The 21,050-nt window shown below is 41.4% G+C and overlaps 2 protein-coding genes across 3 annotated transcripts; one reads left to right on the top strand and one right to left on the bottom strand.

The window, feature by feature from the left end:
* The first annotated feature begins 1,323 nt into the window (after positions 1–1,323).
* b3gnt7l (UDP-GlcNAc:betaGal beta-1,3-N-acetylglucosaminyltransferase 7, like) lies at positions 1,324–3,710 on the top strand. The gene has a single exon (XM_084680594.1). The coding sequence runs from the start codon at positions 1,679–1,681 to the stop codon at positions 2,930–2,932; it is 1,254 nt and encodes a 417-aa protein (XP_084536720.1). The 5' UTR covers positions 1,324–1,678; the 3' UTR covers positions 2,933–3,710.
* Positions 3,473–20,990, bottom strand: cep104 (centrosomal protein 104). Of its 2 annotated transcripts, none has more exons than XM_084680592.1 (22): positions 20,899–20,990; positions 20,139–20,265; positions 19,864–20,037; positions 19,515–19,653; positions 19,261–19,323; positions 17,292–17,368; positions 16,814–16,982; positions 15,633–15,788; positions 15,291–15,518; positions 14,411–14,632; positions 14,083–14,250; positions 12,497–12,670; positions 11,165–11,341; positions 8,831–9,031; positions 8,245–8,340; positions 7,892–7,952; positions 7,548–7,623; positions 7,153–7,261; positions 6,830–6,968; positions 6,217–6,284; positions 4,963–5,050; positions 3,473–4,471 (listed from the first exon to the last, which is right to left on the bottom strand). In XM_084680592.1, exons 2-22 carry the CDS (start codon positions 20,249–20,251, stop codon positions 4,320–4,322), a joined length of 2,850 nt encoding a protein of 949 aa, XP_084536718.1. In that variant the 5' UTR covers positions 20,252–20,265; positions 20,899–20,990; the 3' UTR covers positions 3,473–4,319. The 2 variants fall into 2 exon arrangements, with proteins under 2 accessions (XP_084536718.1, XP_084536717.1); XM_084680591.1 differs by having other exon boundaries at positions 3,474–4,471; positions 15,621–15,788.
* Positions 20,991–21,050: the final 60 nt, after the last annotated feature.

The following is a 21,050-nucleotide window of genomic DNA, read 5'->3' as shown; positions in this document are numbered from 1 at the left end:
ACACACAATCCTTAAAATTCGTCATTCAAACGGTATAGTAACGAACGCGAACCAACATTCTTGCTCCACTACATCGCATTCTGAGGAAATATACCCCAGTATGATCATGATGAAAATACATTTTTGTGTAGCAGGTTCAAAGGATTTCACATGGTATGGCTCTTCATACTAATGTATAGGTTCAAAGGCATGCGATTTTAATGCAGTTAACTGCATTAGCCTGTGCGTAGGGTGGGTTACTCAGACAAGTCGAAAACAACAGCCTTCTGATCCAGAATAGGCTATCAGCTGTCCTGAAAAGGGACCCAAGGTTTACATGCCTAGCCTACAAAAGACAAGTACTAAGAATATGTATCAACCATGTATCAACATCAAAAGAACCATCAAATCCTTTTTTAAGATAGGAAATATTCTTATTGTTAAATTCAATGAAATAAATCAAAACATAAAACATAATAATCCCTCACCTACCATGGACTGTTCTGTTTTCAGACCTGTCCACCCTCTACATACACATGTATTGGTATTCAATTTATGCTATTAAATGTACATAATGCTGGCGTAGAAGGATAGAAACGTATGCGGGGGGAGAGCATTTCATGGCAGGTTTTCCATTAGATTTAAGTACAATGCACCCCCTGTTAACCCTGACTATACAGTGTGACATGCCTGAAACCTACTGTGCTTACTTATACTAGTGCCCTCACTGTACAGTAAGAATCATTTGATGCTGGGATATACAGAACAGACAATAGAGGGGGGGTGTATCTCACGACAGGCTTAATGCACCCCCTGCTAACCCTGACTTGGAAAGTGTTACATGCCTGAAACTTACTGTGGTTACTCATACTAGTGCCCTCGGTGCAGTAAGAGTCTAATCTGGAGCTAGAAATAAGGTGGATAAAGCGGAAAGTATATCAGTCGGAAATGAGAATACGGGGATGTCCGTGCCCATCGTGACTTACGGAATAAGGTGATAACAATCAGAGCCTGTTTAAGGATATAAGATTTATAGGAATAAACATACAATTCTTCAGAATAAAAAACGGGGTTGTCATTCACAAAACAATGGACCATGAATGATAGAACTGGAAAATGCCACAGCCATAGCCAAATATCTCAGAAATAGTTGCACACCACACTTAATTAGTCTATCAGTAGGCGATTTTAATTGATCTTCCTTACTTTACATTGATTTAATTGGTTACTTTTGATTACGTCATATTCTAATTAAAGCTTTATAACTCGTGAACTATTGAGCCAACACACAGCCATCTGTGAATTGAAACAAGAAACCTGCTGCTCACAGAGCCGAGAGGGAGGGGGAAGATCAGCGGAAGGTAGACCACAGCCTTAACGTTCAAGACTTGTCAACCAGACGTGAGAGAGAAGAGATGTAGGAGAAGAAATTGTAAAGTCATTGAGAGAAGGACGTATCGTGCCGTTTCAAAAATGTTTGTATTTTTGGCCGAATTCTGAAGACGCAGAATCTTGATAGCCTACTCATATAGAACCCACAATGTGATAACCTACTAAGATATATTTACCTGAGACGTGTTTTCACAGACTTCAACTGACCTAAAATGGACATAATAACGACACGAAATTATGATATATTGTAATAACGTTCAACGTAAGTCTTTAAGGTTGATTGTCCTAAATACTGTGCACATTAACTATGGATATTTTTTTTCGGAGAAAGAGGGTGTTAAAAACTCTGTTGAGTTTGTCTCTAGTTTTTGCGTCGTTACTGATGATCCAAAAATTTAAGCTTGTGGAAAACAGCTTTAAGGACAATGATGATATTGATACAAAAATTGGAGACAGATGGTGGGGAGTAGGCCTACAAAGGGATTTACACAAAGAGAAAGGTGACTTTGGTAAAAGTAGTTTAGGTAACTACTCGCCGTCTGTTTTGGGGGATGTTGATGCTCAACGAGTGACAGTCTCCAACGCAACTCCGGCCTCCTGGGATGTGCATGTCATGAACTGCAGTGAAGATTCAGACGCCAGGAACCAGGACTGGTTTCGACTTCTGGATCCCAGATTCCATCAGTTTGTTCTGCATCGACACTGTCGATACTTCCCCATGTTGATAAATCACCCGGATAAATGCAGGGACGAAGAGGTCCATTTGCTTATGGTGGTGAAATCCGTTATAGAACAATACGATAGGCGAGATGCAGTGCGCAAGACTTGGGGGAAAGAACAGACAATAAATGGGAAGAAAATTAAAACGTTGTTTCTTTTAGGAAGCCCAACAAATGGGAAAGATACCAAAATTCTTCAGAAGTTGATCGAGTACGAGAACAGGATTTATGGAGATATACTTCAGTGGGATTTCATGGACACCTTTTTCAACCTCACATTAAAAGAGATAAATTTTCTCAAATGGTTTGATATTCACTGCTCAAGTGCCAAGTTCATATTCAAAGGAGATGATGACGTTTTTGTCAATACAGACAATTTATTGGAACTTATTAGTTTCAAAATTGAAGATCGTAAAGTGCTGAACATGTTCGTAGGAGACACCATTTCCAAAGCCATCCCTATAAGGAACCGTCAAAGTAAATACTACATTCCCAAAGAGCTGTATGATAAGCCATATCCACCTTATGTTGGAGGTGGGGGTTTTGTAATGTCCTCGCAACTAGCTAGGAGACTTTTCGTTGTCTCTGAGGATTTGGAACTCTACCCAATTGATGACGTGTTTTTGGGAATGTGCCTACAGAAGCTTCACTTGGCTCCAGAAATGCACCCAGGTTTTAGGACATTTGGCATAATGAAGCGCAGAGTGAGCCCAATGAACAGCGAACCCTGCTTTTACAAAAACCTCATCGTTGTTCATAAACTGAGCCCAGATGAGTTACTCAGGATGTGGAGTATAGTGCAAAATGAGGACCTTGTTTGCGCTAAGAGAACTGCAATTTAGGCAAACAGGAGAGTTAATATAATGAAATACGATGTGTTGTTCAACATGTTGGATGTCAATCAGTAACTGTAAGCTCAGTTGCAACAGAGGCATTGTAAAGAAAATTGTACATAAGATCAATTAGTTGGCCAAGTCAACTGCGTTTTTGGTGAAGAGTATAATGTTGAATTTACAGCATTTTAGGCCAACTGCATGTGAGCAAATGTACAAGTGTGATCACGAAGACATGCAGGCCAAATCCGCAAGAAAATAAATACATTTATGTATGTTGTACAATAAAAATAGACCACTTCTAATAACCAATAGATTTTTAAATATTTAATTACATTGTAATTCATATTTGCAGGGTCAAATAGTACATGTTACTTATAGTGTGATTTATGCAATAAAATGTAGTTCATATACAAAATTAAATGTTTGTAATACAATGTACTGAATGTCAAAAGTATTCTTGTTTTTTAATGAGAGCAGAATAGGTGTAACATTTGTAAAGTAAACCACAGCAACTACTCTGTACAGCTTGATTTATTCAAAATGTTTTTTTTTACAAAACAACTGAGATGGAAATATTATACAAGAAATACCGATTTATATGCATCTCAAACTATGCAAGAACAAACAGTTACATCCATGGAATAATATACTATGTGAAACAAAGCGAATGAACAAAGCGAATGAATCTTACTGATGAACACAACTGGAACAAACTGACACAATACAATATGATTGTATTTTCTGTAAAGTACTGAATTAAATGGACATTTGTCTCTATCCTGTACATTGAATAACCTCAAATCAATGGGAATCAATCTAAAAATAAAGACTGTCCCTTCCTGCATTTCTAGGTAAAACAGTATCTACACGAAGTACAGTAACATTTGTTTAAGAGTATTATAAATAAAAATAAATACATTTATAAATGTGATTATGTAGGCTATAGATTCTTCAGTACAAAATCCCTCTAAAGTAATTACTCGAATTATAATCAAACCTACATAGGTAGGGGGGAAGTTACATAAAATGTGTTTCAATAATACTGACAACCAATGTGATCAAGTTGTACACCAAGTAGAACAGTTACTGTTAAAACTGCTCTAAAGTGCGCAATGTATCAAAACATACATTTTCAGTTCCTCTTTCAACAATAGTAATGTAAAACACATGATCATTTACTTATGCAATGTACTATCTACTATCTATGGTAAAAATTATATTGTTTCTGGCAAACAAACAGAACTGAAGGCAACTCAGTATTTGCTAGCAATGCTGATAAGAAACTGATAGCTGTAGAGTGTCAGTCAGTCATGTTATTTAACAAGTTGTCATTCTGAGGAAAGGAAAAGTGAAAGATTAAGGGTTGTAAGAAGATGATGTCTAAGGTATGCATTCACCACTTGGCTGGCATGTGGGGGTTGGTTTGGGATCGACTGGCTCCATGTGCCAGGGCAGGGATCCTACTTCCTCTGCCCATGGGCCTGCCTCTGCCTCTGGCTCCAACAGACCAGGCCTGCTTCAGTTTCGTTTCACTGCCAGGCTTCCCTAAACACAAATAGAGGAGATGAATGACCTTCCACCAACACAAACTGCAGTAATATCACATTTAAAAAGCTCAGTATGCAGTTTTTCTGTATACTATATACACATTACTAACCAACAACATGTCCCACATACAGGTTTCACAAGATGTGGTGGGGGTACTGATGCAGGTATTTTAGTATTTCAGGGAGGAACATGTACATTATCAATAGATCAACAGTGTGAATGGCTTAACATACAATTTGTAGGCTACTTAACTGTTTGGAGTTGGCAATACAAATAAATAAACAGTTTCTCCAAACCCCTCCAAACCCATATTAAACCAAAAAGAAATGTGTTATCTCCATGAGCCTCATTACTATGGTGCAGGAAACCAGAGAGGTAGAAAATACAGCTCTGTATTTATAAACAGGCATGGGTACTCTCCGTGGGTCTTACACTAGGCTGGAGAAGGAGGTTTAAGCAGGGAGTAGGCAGGGGGATGAATAGCCCACCTTGTGCCTGCTGGGTTCTCTGGGGTACCGCAGTCCTCCGTGAGTTTTGTTTACAGCCCTCCTGGCCCATGAGGTGGGCCTTCCATGCCTGTGGATGGGGTAGGGGGACACAAAGCACACAAGTCAGATACTTTCCTGCTGCTCACCCAGTTTCTCTCTCTCCTCACCATCTGCAGCAGCACTGTGGGCCACTGTGGGCCGTGTGAGACCGTAATGGCCACCCTCCCTGGCTCAACACTGGGGTCTTTCACATGGCACACAAGGAGGGCCCATGGTTTGAGGGTTAGAGTTAGACGGGTCTGTCAGTTTTGCCATGCTGAAAGTGAGAATTGTGTGAGAGGTGAGAGAGGGAGGGAGTGTGAAATGGGAGCTGTGACCTCCTCAAAAGTCAACACTGGCATGTACTGTGACTCATCTGAATCAATGTTGAAATTGGTTGATTTTTGTATTTTGATGCAGCAATATAGTAGTGACAAAACACTAACATTCATCTAACAAAAAAAGAGCGCTAAGGATTAGTTCTGGCTGGTGTGGCTCCAATGACAACATTACTGAATGCAGTTGATATACAATACTACACATTCATGTCAACACATGTACGAGACAATAGTAAACCGAAGGCTGTTTATGTCCTTACACTGGATACAGTAGAAAATTATAGGTACAATAACCTTCATGTTTTGATTTGATCAACGAAAACCTAAAATATGTTGTACCTTAATACTGTCTTACCACAAATACCAACCAGCTGAATGAATTTGTACTATACAGTATTTATCTTAGTCTTACCAGGATTCAAATGACCCATTTCAAAGAAGGTTCAATAAGTATTGCTTTGAACTGTCTTTAAAAGAAAACAATAGTGGTATTTAGACACACCTGTTTTGGTCCTTAGGCCTGACATTACAAGCACACTGAGTCAGTCAGCCATAGAACAAAGGGATTGGGACGAGGGCCGACAAGGTCAAGAAAGTTTCATGCTGGTTTTGGATGTTGCGTTATTCTTTCTAATTAGCATTTTAGCTTTTTGTTTGATTTCCTTATTTTAGAAGGGAACTAAAAGTAGTACATGCTGACTTGAAAAGGCCAGCTGTAAATCCCATTTTTAGGCTACAAAAACTGCTATTTATATCCATCAAGAGTATTAGTTTAACAGTGCTTTTATGTAGCATAGGGAAATGCTACATAAAAGCTTTGTAAATACGGGTGGTCCTATACTGTATAATCTCCACCACTTCAACAATAGAATCTCACCTCCTCTCCAGGCATGAAGTTGCCATGACACAACGGACAGTGGTTGGATCCTTTTCCTGAAACCGGGGCTGCAACCCAAAAGACATGAGAAGGCTGAGTGACAGGTGACATCCCTGGAGACAGACGCAGCCTACAGTCTGGGATAAAGATTTAACATTTGTGAGATTTCTAATTACTTTGGTCATGGTATCTATTTGGTACGCTGCTACAGCCGCGTTGCTTTCATCCGGACTAGTCTATGTGCTCAGATTGACCATAAACACGTAATATAACTTATATCTAAAGGGTGGTGACGTAGGACTACGTTTTTTGTCTCCGGGTGCCATGGAGGATCCTAGTATCGGAGTTCCATTGATGTTGGCTTTTAATAGTTCTCATGCCCGCGCTTAACTCAGAGTGGACGTACTCCGAGTTGACTCAACAAATTCAAATCAGCTTGGAGGGAACCGAAAAGTCAGAGTTTCCGATTTTAGAGTAACTCAACTCAGGGTTCAGGGTTAGGCTTTAGGTTTGTTAAACCTGCTACCTGGAATACTCCCCCGGACTGACTAAAGGGCAGACTGAGAAGTTTCGTGTTCAGGCTGTCAAAATGACCAGGAAGTGTCCCACTCACGGTTACAGGCGGGACCTTGGGCGTGGCGAGCCAGCTCATTGGTGTATACTGCCTCAGAGCAGCGAGGACACTGGCTGAATCCCGCTCTGCCTTCACACTCCCCCAGAAGATGCTCTGTGAAGCTAGCTATTTCAACCACCTGTATATAAACACAAGCTCAGTCAGAAACATACACTACAACCTGAAAAGGACAACAAAGGCCAGAACCGTTCTCAAAATGGCCTTTCGTTATAAAGCGTAGTCTCCATTAATCCTAATGCCAGCACGTATTGCCTGTTCAGTCACATGAGATGGCCTTCAGATCCAGAGCCAGGGTAATGTACCTGTCTGCACTGGTCACAGCGTTGTAGCATTGGACAGTGCTTCCAGTAGTGAAGATCCAGGCCATCTTCAGTGAAAGATGCATCCTTTCCTCCACAGAAAATGCACAGACTGAAACAAATGTAAGTAGCCTTAAAATGTTAGTACTGTATATTCAGGAAATGCACAGGGTGATATATCCAGGGGAACGGACACATTTGCTGGTCCACAGCAAAATATAAAGGGCTTACACAAAATGTAACATCATATTCAGCATCATCTAACCAACTTATTCACAACCAGAAACATTTACAGGACATCAACATAAAATTCTACTTCCCTGTCTTGCAAGATTTTGTTTCTGGAATCCACTCCAGTGAAATTCCACAGTTCCTAATCTAGCTGGGTCTAGACTTACTTGTCTAAATAGCTGACAGTCGTTGATTGATTATCTCTTGGATCAGACGTCTTGTTTTGGGGAACCTTTCTTACAGCTACAAAGCAATACCAACAACATTTGACACTTGTTAACACTCAAATTAGAGGGGTTTAGACCACAGCAGCAATTATGTGCAAACTATACTTCAAACCAAAAACAAAATGGACTACCCCCCCCCCCCCCCCCCCCCCCCGAAAAAATATGATTTATAATCATTTATAATCATTAAAGTGTATGTTTTTGGACATGAGTTTATAAAATCATCCTCTGGTACACTGGTAGATGGTACTGAAAATGTGAACAGTGGTTTCCCTCATTCAGACCTGTTTTGGCAACCTTGGATGCTTCTTTCTCTTGTCCTTTGGAATTCTCCTTTCCCCTTTCCTTTACAGGTGCAAATGTGAAGTGTGTAAAAAGGATGTTAACCAATTAGGTAAGAAATATTATTTGGCAACATAATATTTACTGGAATGTTTGAAGACCACTTCAACAAGACCTTTATATTAAAACATACACCCAGTGAAAGGACATTTACACACAACCAATACTGATTAACTTGACTCATTGTTCAAAGTAAGGTCTTGCATTGCCTAAACAAAGATGCAATCTTTGGGAGGGTTGGCCTTTAGTAGACGTAAGGTAAGTGTGTTTTGGTTGTGATGAAATGTGTTCTTACACTGATCTCCTTCAAGGCAGCAAGCTGCTCCTGAAGAGTTCGGATCTCCTCCTTCTCCTTCTCTCCCTCCTGCTGGGCTCCCCCCTTCTTTGACATCTGGATGAAACGATGCAGCGGGGCACAGGTTTAGTATCTTCCTCTCTGCAACTCCCTCTACCTTGTGCTTTTCTCTTCCACACTTTTTCTCTGAGTTTCAGTCTGTCACTGTTTCCCCCCTATTGCCCTCTTTTTTTCACTCAGTCATGTCTGAATGTTTGGCAGTGTACTGCTGCAGTCAGGGATGGGTCCTTAAGTCACTGTCTGTGACACGGCCAGATGTTTATGGGATGGAAAATGAGTTAACAGTTGGACCATTACTTAATGGGATTTATATTTTACGAAACAAGAAAATAAGGATATTCCTTGTAAAGAAAGCTTGTCAATGCTAATTAACTAAGATAATGACACACTAAATAAACACAGAGCCTAGGCACATCCTCATTCATTGTCACAAGACTTAGATTACACTGAATAGTGCCCTTTAAAATAAAGGTTACTAAACCAAAAACTAAACTTATTACTACAAAAAATAAAAAATATTCTTTGCCTGTGTTTCAATGGGTCGCCCATCGATCCTGGCAAAGCCGTCAAATATACTCTTGTAAAGGATGTTTTTGCGCGTGGCACCGTCGTTAGGCGGGAGGTAGCTAAGGACGCCAGTCTTGTGCTTGTGGTACATGGCCAGGATGATGTGGACGGCCAGCTCTCTTACCTCAGACGCACTGTGCTCGAGTGCAGCTGTACAGAACTGGGGTGCAAAAGCATCAAAGCAGAGAGTTAATTAACAGTACACAGCCTCATAGGTAGGTTGCTAGGGTTTGACTCATACAGGTCCTTTCTTGCAAATACGTAAACATTTCCACATTAAAACTCAACATTCATAGCATTTAAAAGTCACACAACATTATACGTTTGTTGGTATTAAATAAGGATGCGGACATTGAGGGGAAAAAAACACCCATAATCCTAAATTGTGAGACCAACATTATATGAAAACAACCCAAGTCTCTAGAGAATGAAAACACAATGGCTGTCACAGTAGCTTCAGTATCACCTTCAGAGAGTGTGTGGCTTGTGAGGTAACTGTGTGCAAATGGAACCAATCCTAGGCTCAGGACAGACAGGCATTTTCCTTGTCTATTCTCCACATCTCATTTTAATTACAGGGAAATTCAATCACCTTTATGCTCTCACTCCCAGCCCATCTCCCAGGTAACGGGGGGGGGGCGGGGGACAATTGTATCAGGGCTTAGACCAAGGGGGCTGGCTAACCCTTTATTTAGCAAAGAGACAATTGTTTTCCAAAATATTTTCTATACTTGAATGTTAAGTGTCTGCTAAAACCTGGCTGTTAAGAACATAGCCAGCTAGTATTTGGTAGCCTATTCATTGAAACATTTTATTTTACACAATAAGGTTGGCCTAATTAAAAGGGGGGAGCAACCGGGGATGAACTTAATCAGTCTATATTAGCATTAAAATGCATTCATTCAAAAATGATTTTTTCTTTTTCAATTTTTCAATTTTCCTTGACATTCATTTGAATGATTTGTACTAAGCCAGCTGTTTCAGTTAGTCACACAGATATAGTTTACAGACATTTAAATCTCTCTATTTTTCCAAGGTGTAACATTTCCCCAAAGCCTTACCATCCTTCAATCTTTGCCATAATTGCATATCAGCCATTGCTGAGACAGCCAATGCTGAGACTGTGAGTAAGCCTGAGGAAGGAAGCCTTTAAAAAAAATAAGTGTCTCATGAGTTTCTTGTGCGGGCCTTCAGATTTCCTCATTGTCCAAAACTCTGACATATTTTGACAGAACTGGACCAGAAAATCCCAAAATAGCCAGAGGCACTACTGTTGATACCTGGTTAAAAAAAAGATCTATTACAAAAACTCCAAAAATATTTGAACTTTTGAAAAGAACCGTGGGAAGTCATCTGGATGGCATTCATCTCAGTGTTGACAGCTCAATTTAAGAGAAGAGGAAAACCTTTCCCAACTGTTACATCTCAATCCAGCCAATAACACCTTTGCCTAGCAAATACGAAAGACACCAGCACAAAATAGGCACTAGGTGCTACCAAGCATGCACAAACATGCAAACACAGGCCACCAAATACCATCTTCTGAGAGGGAGCAGAACCTAACAATTTGCTCTTGCCATAAAGGCAGAGCAGGGGTAGCTGAGGGTGAATAGGAGAGTTAAAAGAGAGCTGTTGTAAACTAGAAGGAGAGAGCCAGTCAGCATGGCCGCTCTGTCAACAGTTGGATAGTTTACACATAGATACCAGGTCACTGTTGGAAGTAAAGGAGGGAACAGAGGGGGGAGGGGGTGAGAGTAGGGAGATCAGAGGACAGAGGGCTGGTGTATACTGTGGATGCCATCATTGATAACTGTCCCGAAGCTGACCAGAGGTAACAACAGGCAAATCTATGCCAGTTAGTTAGACAAGAAAGAAGAAACATTCAATTTAAAACATGGATTAGTGTCAAACTGAATTGACAATCATTTGTGTACACCAGTACCACTCAGATGCAAGTGACTTAAGAAAGGACTGTAGACCCAAATAGACTGTTAATTCACTGTACTTTCTGAACTGTACTTATCACTTGAGCATTGATACTGGACTTGCTGAATCAAACTGTCTCAACCAATTGACAAATCCTTCTTTGAGACCTTGAAGACACCAAGAAAGTATTCAGAATGAATCCAGCCTGGTCATAGTTGGAAGGGGGAAGGGTGCTCAGTTTTTGCTTTGTTGAGGGCTTCAAAGAACTATGTCAGGAATCTCAAAGCAGACAAAGCACGGATGAGTGTCTTCTGGAAGACCCCTCACTGCAGTCAATAAAGTGAGAAGAATGGCTTCAAGGTCATACCTTCATAACATTGTCCAGGGTGAAGCCAGAGTTGACTATGCCCAAATCTCCAAGAAGCTTGTCCAGTAGCTTAGCCCTACTTAGGGCCAGGCGTCCAGGGAAGTTGATCTTGAAGGGCTTCACCAGTTCACCCGGGACCACCTGAAGGGATCGCACCTCTTTGAACAGGGCCATGTCCTGAAACAGGAGGGACCAGATTAAAACCCTGCATTCTGCTCCTTTATGATCCAGATGTTCTTGTTCCTGCTTTGTAACAACTAGAATGCTGGTAACCACTAAGAGGTGAATTTGATGAAAGGTGTATTCATTATCTCTGCAACAAAAAGGTTTACTAATGGCTACCCCCATTTACTTATTGGGTTGGTGTAAAAGAGGTTTTTGATTTCGCAATATACTTTTTCATTTGTTGTATGCCATCATCAATGACGTCCATATACGTTTAGTCTTTGTTCGCCCCTATTGACCACTGAATGTGGACTTTATTTGGCCCTCTAACAAAGAACCATTGAGTAATCTAAGGGGACTGAGTCTTAACCACTGAAGAGATGGTCATGGTCAAATATTGACACTGAAGCACACTCCCTGACTAACTCTTAAGGATTCCCATTACTCTCTACCCCTTTCACAGGACTCTCTCACACGCACACAACCTTTCAAAATCACGGACACGGAACACTGTACTATAACATGTAAATATATATTTGTTCTCTCTACCTCCGATAATTCCTAACTCTCTCACACACAAACATCCCAAGTTATCTCACACTTTGTCCCCTCCTCTAGACTGCATACACACGCACACACGTGGGTCATGTTAAAACTCAAACTCAACAGTACCAGAATACTACAGTACAAAATGGAGCCTGTTTGAGAATTTGGAAAAGCGTGAAAACAGCTCTTTTCATCCACACCATGCTTAATGTCCCCAGATTCAGAAACGTTCTGCACAGAGCATCTTACAGTACAATACCTGGATACAAGCTGTAGCTGTGCCTTGTGGATTATTCCCATGAGTAATGCCATTTACTTACTTCCCATTGTTAAATTGAAAAAAATCAGCTAGCTAATGTTCTATTTGTAGTGACATGTCATGACTGCACTGCTGTATGACCCAAATTAGCTTTATGGTCCAGATTTTCTTCTTCTTGCTTGGTAACAACTGTATTGCCGGTAACAACTGAGAGGTGATTTAGATTTAATCCAGTATCACTGTAGCAACAAAGTTTCCTAATAATGGGTATAGGGATAGACTTTAATTTGTTGCAAGTGATCATCAATGATGTCTATATATGTGTAGTCTTTGATCACTCCTGTTGTTTCCATAAGCCCTACTTGAATGAAGGCTGTTGCCATGGCCCTTAGCCTGGTAGCTGAGTCCCCTGTTCTGGAGAGCAGATTAGGCCAAATCTGCTCCACACAGTGGGCTACCTCCACCCTACCCAGCCCCTGGCCTGGGATCAACTGGGTCAGCAGCATTCTCAGCAGCTTCAGAGATGCCTGGAACACCTGGAAGAGAAGTTCAATATCAGACACTACTGAATAAAGTCTATTTGCAGGCCTTTAATGTACGGTTGCATGTGCCCCAAATATGGTCTGAAAAAAACCCTTTATGCGGTCAATGTGGTTGGCTAAGGCAAGGCACAAAGAAAGAGCAGTTTTGAATTGACCAGTTTGCAAGCAGATTGGATTTGACCAGCAAGGGAAGCAGAAATGACCATGGTTAGTTACATTATCATAGTTTGAAATGTATGGAACCACCAAATTCTACTTTGGTTACATAGTTAAATTTGTAGCAATTTGTGGCAAACTGAATGACATCATGCAGGCTCAGAGGTGCAATAAGTTGACTACCCTAGTAATTACTTAATTATCGTTTACGATTACAATTAATGTTCATGTACCTAGGATAAAGCCTAATTTGGATTATTGCAACAGTTATTTTTACCGCACAAACGGTATAAAGTCTTGCTTACAAGGTCTCAAAAATACTCAAAATATTTGTAGAAGTGGCAAAACTCTAGGTAAGGGGGGTGTGGATGTGTGAGTGGAACAGGGGGGGCATTGTTGGAGGGGTGGTTGGGGGGCAGTGGGTGCTTCCTGTGTGTAGATAGTTGTTCGGGTTACAGTTTAAGTATTGAACACACATATCAAACAAGTCCAGTAAACATAATCAATTAATGTACTTGACATAAATTAAGGAAAGCATGTCTGTTGTGAGTATGTGTGTTTCAGTTTCTGAACAGTTTGTCAATTTGTTCAGTGCCAGGCCAATATATGCAGGTTGAAATTTTAGAGAAATAAATGTTTTACTGGTCAAAATACAAATGCAAAAATCTGCTGGGAACCATGCTGAGATGTAATAACATTATTAAAGCTAAACATGGATGGAAATGGCTGGATTTCTTCCGTTAGAGTTGAGCAAACATGGGAATTTCTGTCTTTCATTCAACCTTGACCAGTTGTGCTGTCCTTCCTCTTGTAATTGGTCCAGTCAGTTTCACCTGACAGCTGTATCAGATAACCGTATTGTTTGCTTTCGAAGCAAGGACAAGGTTTTTCCCTCATATTATCACTCTGTTTCCATGTTTTTCCTCAGGGGAAAAAGTCTGGCTGGTTAAAACAGCTATGAACAATAAAGCTCAGGTCTAATCAATCAAAACTGCTCTTTAATGGATTAAGGATAACACATCAATGTTTTGATTCAACAACTCCATATGAAGAACAAAGGGGATGATGGTAGATTACTGATAGAAGTGAGAAATATCAGAGGTGAGTATTATTGTGATGATAGACAAGTCTACCAGGGGATCAGCCAAAGGAGATCCAATCAAAGGAAACATTTGAATATTCTTTCCTGATGTGAGTGTTCACACAAACTCTGCACCAACTGAACATGAATGAAATTCACTCAAACTCACAGATGACACCTTGTCCAAGAGGGCCTTCTTGACCAGGAACACTGCTGCCCTCATCATGTTCCTCAGCTCCTCCTTGGGGGTCCCTGAGGGGACTTCAGACAGCCTCTTGTAGACAGCCAGCAAGGCATCTTCACGGTATGACCAGGTTTTTGAATAGGCCCCCGCTACCTGAAAGGAGAGAGAGAACGGTAGTGTCATTGGATCAGATGTAGCCCTGAATACAGATATACTGTACACAGATACTAAAATATTGGAGATATTCAGTCATTAGAACGTATATTTGGGTTTCAGTGTTTAGTGCATGTTCCTCTTTGAGCGTGTATCTTACCAGGCCGTCTCCATACACCTCTATGGGGAAGCTGGCCTCTCTCTGAGCTCTCTCTGTCAGAGGCTCAGGCTCCCCACTCACGGCACCCACCCCTGGGCTGCGGGGGCTAGCCGGAGGCTCCAGGGGCAGAGGGGACTCCTCATGCTGGCCTTGGGGCGTCTCCCCTGGCCTCTCCTTCTGCAGAGCAGGTAGAGGCCTCTCATCATAAGGCAGGGTGACGGCCTGAAAAAGGGTGTATTTGTAGAGTTGAGATTGATTGATGCTCTTTCTATAATTCTCTTTATAAAAACTCAAGGCTTGTTCCTGTATATATAACCAAACCCAGCTCACTGCAGTGCATACTGGCATACTCCTGCCTTGTAAAAGGCTCAAAGTGTGCCCTTCCAGCCAGGCTGGCACCCCCCTGAGTCACTCGACTGTTTCACACTTTTAATTAAATTGTGAAACTCAACCTGTAGGCTGGTCACACTGGTGCGTAAACCATGGAGTCTTGGTCATAATCCGACAAGAGAACTGCTCCAAACATCTCAGAGGCAGGGTACACGTGTTCCTTTATGCAACACTGCCCTACCTTGTACACAGACTTTGTGTTTACTATAACATGCAGATGAATACGCCTTCTGTCAAAGCACAAACTGTATTTACTGGCACTATAAATCATGTACACAAATTACAAATACTAAAGCATGAGTTTACATGAGGTTTTAGGTTTGGATCCTCCGTGGAGAAAAGAAAATGGCACTTTGGATAACAGTTGCTTAATGGACATCACTATTTTATTAACTTATTTTTATCATCTCACTATATTACCATAATAAAACATAAACAAGAGCTAGAGACTGGCTTGGACTCGGTGGAGCGGAAGGCTAAGTCTACTCACGTCTGTGCGTGGTACGTCAGGGTGGGCGCGAGGTGAGGGGGGCTGGGGCTGTGGAGGGCTGGCAGGTCTGGGTGGAGTCACCTGCTCAACCTGCCGGGGCATAGACTCCTGTTTTTTTTCCTTGCTCGAGGTCTCCATGGACACCCTGGGCTTGATACCTGGGGGCCGGTGTCTGGGAGAGGGGGAGGGGTGATCCTGGCTCGGGGACGATTCCACGGCTCTGGCAATCTACAGAGGTCATGGACAGAGGATGTGGAAAAGTAAGATGGAGGAGACATGTGTCATGTACCAACAGTACACACTTTGACCATGATGGGGGTCAGGACTGACCAAAACACTGACTGTGTTCATGTCCAGCAGATTGTGAACCTCCAGTTGCTGGTACACAGTCGTCCTGTACTCCTCCATCTGCTCCTTCTTCCTCTTGGCTGTGTCATAGTCTTCCTTCTCTATGGCACACCTTTTCTCCACGTCGTAGCGACCCAAACGCTCCCCCACCTGTCAGGCAGAGACGAGAGGAGGGAGAAGAGGAGAGTGGGGAAAGGAGAGAGAGACCGCATACATTGGAAGTTCCCAAGTGTATCCGACTTGATTTTCTATTGTCTCGATTATACGTTGTCTCTACTTGTTTGAAGTACTGTACTGTAGGGGAATGTTATTGGAGGGCGACATTATACAAGCAGTAGTTCATGACAACACAAATATGACGAGTTGGAAACATTTGGTGTAAATGGTAGTTACTATGTAAAAAGACATTGCCATGCCAACAGAACATTGTGGTATTCCTCCAACAGAATGGTTCATCTTTACAATCAGGATATCGGACGACAAGTTTCAGTAAGTCCTTTGAATAGTTTTACATAACTAAACTCTAATAGCTAAAAAAAGTTTCTAAAGAGGCCTTGCAACACTAACTGAACTGGCATTGCTTAGTCTCCTGTAGTTATTATAGTGTTGTATTGACATGTGACATACAACTTGGGATAAAAGCTCAGTGGTCTAGGTTAAGCTTTAACCTTGTCCACTTTTGAAGCTGCATGGTGAGCAAAAACAATTGTTAACAAGTGGTAACAGGGTGTGTCTGTGTGTGTGTGTGCGTGCAAGTTCTTTGGTTACAAAGCTACAAACAGACACCACTCACTGGACATCGCCGCAGCTGTTGTGGCTATTAAGTATTCATGGTTGGTATGACAACCATGTGGTTTGTAACAAGATTCTGAACAATGTTTAATGGTTAATGTTACAAACTATGTTAAAATCAAACAGTAATTCAACATGACAAGAAGGTACAAATGTGTAATTGATCTCATGCAGTTTTAGCCAGCTGTTCACACTACACTTTATTTCACGGCATTCTTACAGTTCTAAAGAGTAGCTATATTGGGCAGCTACTTTGTAAGAAATCATAAATCCGAGTCTCTATTCTTGATTAGAAACTACAATCATTCGAATGGATCGGATTGTTTGTTTTATCTGCCGTTTGACCTGGCTGGGTAACAGGCAGAAGGCCTTGAGTGCTGTACCTTCTGCAGGTCAGCGATAGCCTGCTTGAGTGTCTTGGCTAGGTCGTATCGCTCCTGGTGGACCATGTCCTGTTTCTTGTCATCCAGCAGGCGGATGATGTGGGCCACCTCTGGGTCCTGGTACATGTCGAAGGCCAGGTCATCCAGAGGGGAGATGGACTCACATTTACTATGGGAGATATGAGGGACAATATTGTCAAAGATTACACATTTCACTGCATAGTATGAATTGTGGTCACAACAAAGAAAAGATGGAAATGAAGAACTCTGATTCTCTTCAATCGCTGTTTTTCTTTAGCATTAGAGCCAGAAGGCCTGTAACTTATTTGCTTTGTTTTCAACAAACGTTTAGTACAATACCTATTGAATTAGCAATTTGAGAAGAAGTGAATAGACAGGTCATTTGTCTCAGCATGACAAGAAGGCTAATGGTGTGTAGAGGATCTTAACAGACAATGGGCCCCAGCTTCCTCCTCACCCCATGTAAGTCCCATCCAGAGCACCCTCGTGCTGGGAGCTGCTGAGGTAATGCTCTATCAGCTGCTCTCTGCTGGGCTAAGGGTCAACAGAAGTACAATTACACACAAGTACATAGAGACGCACAAACAGAACAACGGAGGCCTCCATAAACAAACAGTCATGTAATGACAGGCTACATACAGGCATGTGTGTATATATATAAGCATTTTCTATGATGTGTAAAACAGAACTATTCCCAGAACTGTTAGTGATTGGTCGTTCTGGGTATGTGAATGGGGCATGCTCCCACAACATGTATTTGATTCAATGAATGGCAAAGACCCTTGTCAAATACTCCCAAGACAAAAAGTGGTTGAGTCTGGAAGTGTAATATGTTTTGGAGAGGTGGAATTGAAAACAATGCAGTACAGGTGTACATTTATCCATCTCACCCACTTTACAAAGAGGTCAACACATCATGTGCATACGTCATCTGTAAATCAAGACACTGAGAAGAACGACACTAAACTTCTGAAAGATAACCAACCCATCCAAAAGGTATCACTGTAATAGTGAAGGTGCTTACAGAGGGATTAGCAGAGCAACAATGCAGAGCTTGTTCAGTGGAATCTGTATGTATGTGTGTGTGTGTCTGTGTGTAGGTAACCTCTCCACTCCAGGGCCTGTCCGTCTACAGGTCTATCTGATTACACTGGGTAACTAAGGCCTCTGTGATTACACACGGCCTTCTCCCGAGTTTGATTACTACATTCCTGCCACACACACTCCCCGTAAGTATTCATACAGTACAGCAGCAACTGAAAATGGGTGTGTCTGTTCTACATCTTACATACTAATACCATTCTAGGTAGTCCAGATGTGCATGTGTACATGTACATCTACCAAGTGATGTTGGTGTGGTGGAGTTGGCTAATGGTAATTATTTTAAAGCATGTATGCACCTAAAGACTTCATACCGCTGAATCGGTATATAATTTACTTTTGTAAATGTTTAAATGCAGCAACAGGCCAACCGTTTAAAGAGCAACAGCCCCATCTTGTGTTTACTGGCAGAATTGCATGTTCATTCTTCTGTGACCGGCAATCTCGCACTTAAACTCAGACTCTTTTCACTACATGGTACCAACAAGACTCAACACGTTTCGTTTTCTACTGCGATACTGTACCCTCACAATGTAACTAGTCGTCCTAGAGACACCACATGAAACAGCAGTGACGTGGTCTTCAACGCCACACACACACCACTCTCGCTGGATCCTTTGCTTGGCAACACAGACAAACTTCTGCACCTCCTCAACTGACCATGCCATGGTTTTGCTGATTACCATTTAATTCAGTAGCCCAGTGAATAAAAAATTTGCGGTCACTATAATGTAGCTTGGCTATTTAAAAATGGCATGTTTGTGCCCAATTCTCTCTGACCAATCAGTAGCCTGCAGTGCTTTCACATCACCTTTGGTATCAACCCGGTATGGAACCTTGGAACCACGACGAAGGTACTACCATAAAACCCTGGTGGTACCAGGTCAGGGCTCGCAACTAACTTTTACCCTTCACTGTCCAATTACCGTCCCGAAGTGCAAAACAGACTAAACAGACTTAAAATTCGAAAGGTGGAAAAAATATTTTCAAAAACGTTTTTCAAATAGTTGTGAAAAAATATCCAAGCGCTTAAGGTACATTTCTTGATGTTGGTTAGTTAATTTGCACTCAAATACAGGCTTTAAAGCATACTATGGCGTATTGCTCAATCGTTAGTCAGTCCCTGTTTTCAGAGTCTGTAACAGCTAATGCTAATCCGTCTAGTGTAGCCTACAGTAGTAGCACTACTGTAACTTACAGTACTAGGTATCCCATAGAAGGCAAGTAGAGTTGAGTCAAGCCAGAACCATGTAGTGGAAAAGGGCTTCTAGACTCACAAGCTCACGGACACATGGACACACACACACAAAAGAGCGGTCACTTACAATTGTGTTAATATCATTGCCATCCATAGAATCCCCCAAAACATTTATGGCAACCAATGCAACCTGGAATTATAAACAAAAGTCTGTGAAATGAATGCATTGGTGAATGAGCAAGTAAATATAGGAATGCATGAATGAACAAATGCTTGAAAGAATTAACAAATGAACGAAAATTGTAACTAACCAATTGAGAGTGTGGTGTAAATAGTAGAGGATGTCTGTGACAGTGACTGGCTATTAGTGTAGTAAAGTACCTGATTGTACACATTGTAGCGGTTTATGTGATTTCTGTGGAAGGTTATGCGAAGGTACGTTCCAATTGCGTCCACATGAACAGACTTCAGCTCTCGAGCTTTGAAACCGGTCTTCTCATTGTCGGACAGAGACACGTACCTGTGGTAGATTGCTAAAATAATTAGGGTTGATTCTTTTGATTTAACAGGTATTTTGCTTTTGAGAACACTATGTGAAAGCGACTATGGTAACAACATTATTGTGTAAAGGAACATGACATGCCCCAAAAGTTGGCTAAAGTGGAGTCACCTATTATAATATGTTGACTGTATAAATCAACCATGTCCCTTGTGCTTGTTATGGACTCACCCCAGTCTGCGGAGTGGTCTGGAGTGCTCAGAGGAGTGGGTCTCTGGTAGACTGTCCCCAATGTGAAATTCAATCTTGGCTGAAATGAGGTACTGGTGGGCCAGAAGCTGCAGCTTGCGCACCCTGCTGCGCTCCACCAGCTGTAGAGTGACCTGCTGGGGGTACGGACAGAACCTGCCACAGAAAGGATACTTGTGATAGGTTGACAGGATACCTTATACCTAAAGGTATTACAGAGAAAATGTCTAAAGTCATGTAACAAGTCTCTAAAATACCTAGTGGACCTCCAGCCATTAACTGTAGGAGCATGGACCATCAGCTCCTTGGCACTGTAACTGTCTTCATGGCCTGAAGAGCTGACCACCACAAATCCTATCTTCCGGGGCATTTTTCAGAGACACACTGAAACAGAGCCCACACAATGTAAATCCTACAGTATCCATATAGAGCATGGGCAAAACATTTTGAATAATTGGTAGCGATTATTACCAATAAATGAATACCAACATTCATTTACACTTTACTATGTCTCTAGGTCTTTATATGTGTTTCTATTTTTCAAATACGATTATCCCAAAAAAATGTGTTTGAATCATTGTTAGAGACAAATAGTTGTTGCACATTACAAATAATGCTGTATTTGCATTTATCATGTAACTTGCCTATATTGTAAGATGAAACAATTCAACATGTTATTCACGCCTCGAATGGCGAGGTAGGGGGTGGGGTGGCATGATGGGTTTAGCCAGTCAGTCAGCTACTAGTAACCTTAGACTAAAAACTGACCTCGTTGGACGAAAGTGCAGTATGCTTTCCACGTATTATTAGCTTATTACCTACACCCTACTTAATCTAACGTCGTTGGCCAACTACACTGTTAGCCAGGCTAATTTAGCCTAACTTAAATTAAGCTTTCAATACTCGCAAAATGTACATTATTTAACTAACAGTATACGTTCAATTAATTTTTCCTTTTGCTGAAACGTCATTTAATTGTCGATATAAGATAATGACTTATCATTGAATGCATCTTACCATTAACATCAGAAAAATGATGACAGCTTGTCCAGGTCCCATTTCATCTCCATAACCACCACTGACAACAACCGGAATCTGACATGCGCATTTCCAGTTTAGAGCGCAAGGGACTGTGGTCTTTGACGTTTTTCTACACATTGGATTATGAA

The sequence above is a fragment of the Hypomesus nipponensis genome, chromosome 18, assembly GCF_054491055.1.
Source record: "Hypomesus nipponensis isolate SF chromosome 18, ASM5449105v1, whole genome shotgun sequence".
Lineage (NCBI taxonomy): Eukaryota > Metazoa > Chordata > Actinopteri > Osmeriformes > Osmeridae > Hypomesus > Hypomesus nipponensis.
The sequence above is the reverse complement of the archived record's forward strand: the minus strand, read 5'-3'. Positions and strand labels throughout refer to the sequence as shown.

Bases quoted from the DNA above. Each gene is read 5' to 3' on its own strand.
- b3gnt7l (XM_084680594.1), top strand. From the start codon at position 1,679: ATGGATATTTTTTTTCGGAGAAAGAGGGTGTTAAAAACTCTGTTGAGT.
- cep104 (XM_084680591.1), bottom strand. From the start codon at position 20,251: ATGCCCCGGAAGATAGGATTTGTGGTGGTCAGCTCTTCAGGCCATGAA. The intron at 19,654-19,863 runs GTGAGTCCATAA...AATCTACCACAG, and splicing joins AGACCACTCCGCAGACTGGG to GTACGTGTCTCTGTCCGACA. The intron at 17,369-19,260 runs GTAAGTGACCGC...GTTGACCCTTAG, and splicing joins GCAATGATATTAACACAATT to CCCAGCAGAGAGCAGCTGAT.